The sequence below is a fragment of the Melozone crissalis genome, unplaced genomic scaffold (genome assembly GCF_028551555.1).
Source record: "Melozone crissalis strain CALT ecotype California unplaced genomic scaffold, PUWL_Pcris_2 ptg000231l_1, whole genome shotgun sequence".
Lineage (NCBI taxonomy): Eukaryota > Metazoa > Chordata > Aves > Passeriformes > Passerellidae > Melozone > Melozone crissalis.
The window spans coordinates 2,044,989-2,053,614 of record NW_026535993.1 but is presented as its reverse complement, the minus strand read 5'-3'; the positions used below and the strand labels follow the sequence as shown (position 1 = coordinate 2,053,614).

General features: G+C 51.7%; 1 protein-coding gene across 1 annotated transcript; it reads right to left on the bottom strand.

Annotated features, from left to right (window-relative positions):
* Positions 1-3,737: 3,737 nt before the first annotated feature.
* On the bottom strand, positions 3,738-8,320 carry LOC128949408 (olfactory receptor 14J1-like; the record flags this gene model as incomplete). The annotated part of the gene is made up of 2 exons (XM_054294271.1): positions 3,738-3,746; positions 7,859-8,320. Coding segments are annotated over 2 exons (471 nt in total), but the record flags the coding sequence as incomplete, so codon positions are not given.
* Between the last annotated feature and the right edge of the window lie 306 nt (positions 8,321-8,626).

Genomic DNA, 8,626 nt, shown 5'->3' with positions numbered 1-8,626 from the left:
AATTGGAAAAGAACTGCCCTTCTCATTCAAGCATCCATGGCCATAAAAGGATTCCGTCTCCAAAATTCCCAATATCCAGGGATTGTTCCCAGACAAAATCTGCCATTGCCAGCAAGTCTGGCTGACCTGGTCTTCCTGAAATTTCAGTCTCACCTGCCTTCAAACACTGAGGGTCCACCCTTTCCTTCCTATGGAAAAGAACTATGTTTTTGCAAGTGCTCATGGCTAAAATTGGGATTCCACCTGCAAAAGTCCTATATCCATTGATTGCTTCTACACAAAAGCTGCCTGTCCAGCCAGGTCTGGCTGGCCTTGGCCTCCTGAGGGCTGGCTCTCACCTGTCTTCCAAGCACAGGGGCTCCATTCTTTCCTTTCTGTGGAAAAGAACTGGCCTTCTCCTCCAGGGAGAAATGGCTGAAATTGGGATTCCACATTCAAAATTTCCAATATCCAAGAGCTCCTCCAAGACAAAGCTGCCAGGACAGACAGACAGGCCTGGCCTTGGCCTCTGGTGACTGCAGTTCATCAGCTCCTGAAACACTGGGGCTGTGTGGTTTCCTTCCTGTGGGGATCATGGTGACACTGTGGGGCCTCGTGGTACCAAGGCCATCACTGTGGCTCTGCTGGGCCGTATGGTCCCAAGGGGCCAGTGTGAAGCAGCAGGGCTTTGTGGAACCAAGAGGCCATTGCTGCATTTCAGGGCCTCGTGGAACCAAAGGGCCGTTGTGATCCTGCAGGGCACCGTGGATCCATGGAGAGCATTGTGGAATTGCAAGGCCCCATGGAATCATGGAGAGCGTTGTGACACTGTGGGGCCCCACGGAACCAAAGGGCCACTGTGACCCTGCACGGTCTCATGGAAGCACGGGGCCACACTGCAGAAGCAAGGAGAACATTGTGACACTGCAGGGCCTCATGGAACCAAGGGGAGATGGAACAGGTTTGGCTGGTTTGGCCTCCAAGGGGCCACTGAAAAGGTCCAGCTGATCTTGGCATGCTGAGGGCTGCCTCTCATCAGCCCCTGGAGAACTGGGACTCTGTGCTTTCCTTAATGTGGAAAAGAACCATCTGTCTTCCCAGGTTCTCACAGTCAAAACTGATGCTCCCTCTGAAAAATTCCCTATATGCAAGGGAATCCATGACAAAAGCTGCCAGGACAGAGAGCTCTGGCTGGCCTTGGCCTCTGTTGGTCACCTCTCATCTCAAGAAAGGCCTGAGGAAAGTATTTGAACAGGTTTGACTACAGGTTTGAACATCAATGGGTCTCTCATCCTCTAAAAAACTCAGCTGCTCTTCTGATCATATGTGTCTTTTGTTTCCTCAGTGTGTCTTATGCATGAAATATTATTTTCAGGTTCATAATATTATTCTTTTCACTCTACCAGTGTTATCTGACACAAAACACCTCCTCTAAATATGGATCCTGGTCACTGTACAAGCAAACACAAGAAAGAATCCAGCAGGAATGATTTGTCCCTGCTCTCATCTGTCCCATCTCCTCTGGAGCTGGAGGTGCAGCCCCAGCACTTGGCAGGGCTCAAGGGCTCACAAGCTCAGCTCCCACCCAGAGAACTTGCAGACCCTGGGCTGCTCTTCTTGGCCCCTGCACGCTCAGCCAGGCTGAGATGGACACTGATGGTTTCTGGGCCAGGATCTCTGAGCCCAGCCCAGCTCCCTGCAAGCTCTGTCAGCTGCCCTGAGCTCTGGGCAGCACCAAGGGCCTCTCCCCAGCCCAGCCCAGCCGGCTCTGGCCCCACAGCTCTGCTCAGGCCAGGCTGCTCTGGGCACTGCCCCACGGCCTCAGCCCCTGGCAAGGGCACAGCAGCAGCTGCAGCTGCCACAGGACTCAGCCCCAGCATGGGGGAAGGTGCCTGGCCAAGGGAAAGGAGGCTCCCTGGGTGCCCTGCTCTCCTCTGCAGGAGATGCTGAGAGCTCTGCAGCCCCTGCTGCCATCCCATCTGCCCAGGGCAGCACAAGAGCCCCGGCCTTGGGGCCCTCAAGAGCTGCTCCTGCTCCAGGCCCAGGGCCCATCCCAAAGCTGGGCCAGCCACAAAGCTGTGCCCATTTCTGTTCATTTCTGCTTTGATGAGGATGGATCCTCAGCACCTTGTAGGCGTGTGATAAATTTTACTTTTACAGAGGCCTCTTCTTTGTTGAGCTCTTCAGTTCAGGAATTCAGTGACAAAGGCTCATAAACATTTGTTCAAAACACCCAAACAAGAGAAGGCCGAGGGAATAATTCAAATCTTCAGTTCTTCTGTGCTTAATTAGACAAATTTAAGAAGTGTATTCAAAGTGAATCTACGATATTGAAAACAATGCAGACAGAATTATTTAGTCGTGTTTAGTTTTCTTTTCCTGTTTACAGATTGGTATCAGCAATCCCCAGTAGATATTGATCCCCAGCCCCTCCTCATGCAGTCTGAACAGATATGAAAATCAAGACCCTTCATGGCTGGCAATCAATCACATTTTGTCTCTACCCCCTCCCCACCATTTCCCTCATCCAACCCCTGTCACTCAGAGCAGCTGAGGAATGGAGTCACATCCAGGGGTGTTCCCAGGGCTCAGGATTGGGGCCAGGTCAGTGAAATCTCTTTATTGCTGATCTGGATGAGGCCATCGAGGGCACCCTCAGTCAGTTCCCAGGTGAGCCCAAGCTGGGTGGCAGTGTGGCTGTGCTGGAGGGCAGGAAGCTCTGCAGAGGGATCTGGCCAGGCTGGAGCCATTGGCCCAGGACAATGGGATGAGGTTCACCAAGGCCAAGGGCCACGTCCTGCCCTGGGCTCACAACCACCCCAAATCCCTGGCTGTGCCCTGCCCCTGATCCCCACAGCCTGTCCTGTTTCCTTCATCCCTGCACTGCCAGGGACTCTCTGGGACAAGGGAGCTCTGCTCTGGGGATGGAGGGAGGTGCAAGTGCCACCACTGGAGTGGGAGCCAGAACTCACCAGGTTTGTGTCCTTTGGCGGTCAGGAACTGGTGGGACTCAGAGCAGAGAAAGTTTCTCTTTATGGCCAACAGACCATGGTTGAACAGGACACAATTCAATAACAATCATGCTCTTCCCTGAGCCATGTGCATGGTCTCAGCAGCGTCTGACATGTCCACCATCCGCAAGTGATTTCCATACTAAAATATCTTTTAGAAAAATATGTTTCTGTGATAGATATAAACACAGTGAAGTTCTTGTATCAGGATGCCCATCCTGGAGTAGGGGCAAAGCAGCCTGAACAGTTCCTGATTTGCAAAGCTGTCAGTGGTACATGGAGAAGGGTTTCAGGCTGCTTTTGGTGTTGAGAAAATGCTGAAACCAGCCTGACTCATTTCATCTCCTCCTGTCCTGGCTGATCTCCCCTCTTTCCCCTCCCACCCATTGGCTTTTGTCTCCCCCCAGGCCCCCCGATGAAGAGCCTGGCTCTGTGTTCTCCATCCCCTCCTGGCTGGCACTGCCAGGCTGGGATGAGGAGCCCCTCAGCCTTCCCTGCTCTGGGCTGGACCAGCCCAGCTCCCTCAGCCTCTGCTCACAGCCCAAGGGCTCCAGCCTCACCTTGGAGGCCCTTCCCAGGCCCTGCTCCAGCTGCCAGACATCTTTCCTGTCCTGGGACCCCAAACCAGGCCCCAGTGACCTGGATAATCCACATCCCGGATGTCCTGGTCACCCGGCCCTTGCCCCTTGTCCTCATGTCAGCTTTTGGGGTTGATCTTTAGGAACATCCTTGAGGGGGGCTGTGCCTTTAGGTGGGCTGGGGGGATTCCGGGGTAATGAAGCCTTAATTGGTCTTATCCTAGGGCAAGGTATTACAGCTCCAGAGCTCAGCCCCCAAGGGGACGGAGTGCCAGAGGCCAGCTCGCTTAGATCAAGGTCGCGGGTCAGCCCCTAGCAAGCAGGGGGATATTCAGCTCTTATAGTGATTAGCCAGCTTTTATGATTTCAGCTTTGCTTGCTAGGCAGCTTGCCCTTGGCTTGAGGCTTCAGCAGACGGAAAGAGAGGAGAAAGAAGAAGACACTGGCCATTCCACAAAGATGGCTTTATTGGAGGGGTCCGTGAAGGGTCTCAGCTCTTCTTCTTCTTCTTCTTCTAAGTTAGTAGGGGTACAATATGCTACTTTTATAGCCTTGGCCCCAATCCAATCTTGACCAATGGCAAAGGGTTAGAGGGACCATAAGTGACCAATAGTAGGGTTAACAAGATATTGACTTACATGGCTATAGGGATAGGTTATAGGGCAGATGTCCATGGAGTCAGGAAGCTTCTTTGCTGCTGTGTCTGCATTCCTATTGTTCAGATCCTTCATGGCTCCTTTGCTAAACCTGTGGTGTTTACTACACCAGGGGGACAGGGACCCTGCTGGGCATGAGCAGCATTGGACTTCTGGAGGGAAACTGTTAGGGGGAGCTGGGGCAGAGTGACCAACCCAGTGACTTTACACAGATCTCCTGTGATGTCACAGCCTGCTCTGTGATGTCACAACTCATTATCAATGTCACACAGATGGTCTCTGATGTCACAGCCAACCCTCTGGTGGCATAGTCCGCTCTGTGACGTCACGCTCCCACCCCCTCCCCGTGATGTCACAGCCTGCTCTGTGATGTCACAACTCATTATCAATGTCACACAGATGGTCTCTGATGTCACAGCCAACTCTGTGTTGTCATTATCTCCTCTATGATGTCTGACCTCTGCCCTGTGGTTTCACAGCTGGCTCTGTGATGTCACAGAGACAGCCTATGATGCCGTAGCTGCTTGATGACATCACATAACTCACTCTGTAATGTCATAGCCCACTCTGTGATCTCATGTTACCAGATGATAAATTGTCTACACCAGGTGAACACACACAATGCTGGTTCTCCAAAACCCCAGGCCTGTGGAAACCACACAATGCCCATTGTGTGAGAAGGAGAACTGAAATTCACCAGCCTCAGTGTCCTGCCATCTCAGCCAGGCCCACTGGAACATTGGGGTCCATGAGCACCAGGGACCACCAGAGACCCCCCAGGACAGGAGAATGCATGCAAAAGGGGAGGGGACATATGTTAATGATTTTGGAGACATGATTATCATACGTTTGTTTAGTTCAGGAAAATCAATGAATATGTGTGCAAAATACAGAATATAAACAGAAATTTTCCTGCCCTCAGCATGCATGGCTTTGGGAAGAGCTATCCCCCTGTGCATCTGGCCAAATAAAGAATGCTGCTTCTTAATGCTACACTGGGGTAATGGAGTTATATTATTGTGCCAAATTTTTGGTAACAATCCCACTCCCAAGGAAAGCTCTGTCTGCTGCTGTTCACAAACAGAGAAGGGCTGGTGGGAGATATGGTGGTTGAAGGCTGCCTCCGTCCAGTGACCATGAAATAATCAAGTTTCCAATATTCTGTGAAAGAAGGAGGGGCAGCAACAAAACTTTATCACTGGAATTAGGGAGGGCAGACCTTGGATTCAGGATGCAGATTTGGAGAGTACTGAATCAGGTACTCATTTTATACGGGAAACAGCCCTTAAAAACAAAGGTGTCCAGGAAGGATGGATACACCTCAAGAAAGGAATCTTAAGGGGGAAGGAGCAGCCTGTCCCTCTGTGCCGAAGTTGAACCAGAGAGGAAAATTATTGTCCTGGCTGGGCATGAACTTTTGTGGGAACTCAGGAAAAAAGAGGGTGAATCACCATTGGAAAGAAGATCAGGCATCTTAGGAAGTGTTTAAGGATGTTGTTAGGTCATGCAGAAGGAAAAGTAGAGTGGTGAAAGGTCAATTAGATCTTAACCAGGCCATTTCTGTGAAAAATATTAAAAAATGTTTTTAAAAATAAATTAATAGCAAAAGGACGGATAAGTAGAACATCTAATCTTTATTGGATGCAGTGAGGAGTAGAGTAACTAAGGATAAGGAAAAGCTGAGCTGCTTAACACCTTCTTTGCCCCAGTTTTCAACATTAGGACAGGTTGCCCTCAGGACAAGTGTTCTCCTGAGCTGGTGGATGGGCACAGGGAGCAGAACAGCCTCCCTGAAATCCAGAAGGAAGCAGCTGGGGACCTGCTGAGCCAGATGGGCAAGAAGGCCAATGGCTCCTGGCCTGGATCAGGAATGGTGTGGCCAGCAGAAGCAGGGCAGTGATTCTTCCCCTGCACTCAGAACTGCTGAGGCCACACCTCTACTGCTGTGTCCATTCCTGGGCCCCCAATTTAGGAAGGCCATGGAGGGGCTGGAGCGTGTCCAGAGAAGGGCAAGAAGGCCAGTGAGGGGTCTGGAACACAAGTCCTATGAGGGGTGGCTGAGGGAGCTGGGGTTGTTTATCCTGGAGAAGAGGAGGCTCAGGGGAGACCTCTTCACCCTCTGCAACTCCCTGACAGGAGGGCGCAGCCAAGGGGGGATCGGTCTCTTCTGACAGGGAACAGTGACAGGACAAGAGGACACAGCTTAAGATGTGCCAAGGGAGGGTTAGACTGGACATTTGGAACAGGTTCTTCACAGAAAAGTCGATTGGCCATTGGAAGGGGCTGCCCAGGGAGCTGATGGACTCACTGGAGCTGTCCCTGGAGGTGTTTATGGAAAGACTGGATGTGGCACTCGGTGCCATGGTCTGGGTGACAAGGTGGTGTTGGGTCACAGGTTGGAGTTGCTGATCTCCAAGGTCTTTTGCAGCCTGTGATTCTGTGATGATTGTGATACTGCGTGGCATCATAAAACCAAGGGTCTCTTCTCACAGTGCAGGGCTAAATCAAACCAAGGAGTCCATTTTGGGACTCTGCCGCCTCATGGAATTCAGAAGACTGTTGTAACACTGTGTGGCTTTGTAGAAATGAGGAGACTGTTGTGACATTGTGCGGCCTTGTGTGACAATGGGGCCATTCTGACAATGCAGGGCCCCATGGAACAAAGAGCCCATTTTTGCACTGAGCACACTCATGGAATGAAGGAAACAGTTTTGACAATGTGGTGCCCCTTGGGACTAAGAGGCCATTGTGACACTGCGGGGTCCAGGGAGAACACAGAACACTGTGAAACCGAGGGGCCCTTTAGAATCAAGAGGCCATTGTGACTCTGTGGAACCTCCTGGAATCATGGAGACCCTTGTGACACTCCAGGGGCTCATGAAGCAAGGGATATCAAAAGTTGAGTGCGAGTGTGGATCTGCTCAAGGGTAGGAGGGCTCTGCAGAGGGCCCTGGACAGGCTGGATCCAGGGCCCAAATCCAACAAGGTGAGGTTGAACACAACCAAGTGCCAGGTCCTGCACTTTGGCCACAACAACCCCTGCAGCGCTACAGGCTGGGGACAGAGTGGCTGGACAGCGGCCAGGCAGAAAGGGACCTGGGGCACTGATGGACAGCAGGCTGGACATGAGGCAGCACTGTGCCCGGGTGGGCAAGAAGGCCAATGGCTCCTGGCCTGGATTAGGAGTGGTGTGGCCAGCAGGAGCATAGCTGCTGTGCAGCCCCTGACATACCCCCAGCTCTGCACACAGACATTGCTGCTGCAGGTCCATAGTAGGCAAGGAAATGGGTATCTCTGCAGAAAACTTTTCTGGGAGATCCTTTAGTTTATTTAAAGCCACTGAGAGCACAGGACCTTATTGGTACAATCTGTGGCCACAGGGAAGATGGAGAGAAACAAAATGAGAAATGGCACAAACAATGGCATGCCTTTGTGGACAATATTTAAAAACTAAAACAAAGGAATAAAAAGAACAAACGACCAAACCCAAGTACTATCAAAGATGACTCTTATTAGGAGTGACTTGCAGAAACTGGCCAGCAGTTTATTGTTTCTGAAACCATCCAGTCATCAGTCTCCACATTACAGCCTTGAGCTCCTGGTTCCTCAGGCTGTAGATGAGGGGGTTCAGGGCTGGAGGCACCAACGAGTACAGAACTGACACTGCCAGATCCAGGGATGGGGAGGAGATGGAGGGGGGCTTCAGGTGAGCAAACACGATAGTGCTGAAAAACAGGGAGACCACAGCCAGGTGAGGGAGGCAGGTGGAAAAGGCTTTGTGCCGTCCCTGCTCAGAGGGGATCCTCAGCACAGCCCTGAAGATCTGCACATAGGAAAAAACAATGAACACAAAACAACCAAAAGCTATGGAGACAGTGAAAACAGAAACTTTTATTTTCCTGAGGTAGTATTTGGAGCAGGAGAGCTTGAGGATGTGTGGGATTTCACAGAAGAACCGGTCCAGGGCATTTCCATGGCACAGGGGCAGGGAAAATGTATTGGCTGTGTGCAGCAGAGCATTGAGAAAGGCACTGGCCCAGGCAGCTGCTGCCATGTGGGCACAAGCTCTGCTGCCCAGGAGGGTCCCGTAGTGCAGGGGTTTGCAGATGGACACGTAGCGGTCGTAGCACATGATGGTCAGGAGGGAAAATTCTGTTGTGATAAAGAAGAGAAAGAAGAAAACCTGTGCAGCACATCCTGAGTAGGAGATGTCTCTGGTGTCCCAGAGGGAATTGTGCATGGCTTTGGGGACAGTGGTGCAGATGGAGCCCAGGTCGCTGAGGGCCAGGTTGAGCAGGAAGAAGAACATGGGCGTGTGCAGGTGGTGGCTGCAGGCTACGGCGCTGATGATGAGGCCGTTGCCCAGGAGGGCAGCCAGGGAGATGGCCAGCAAGAGGCAGAA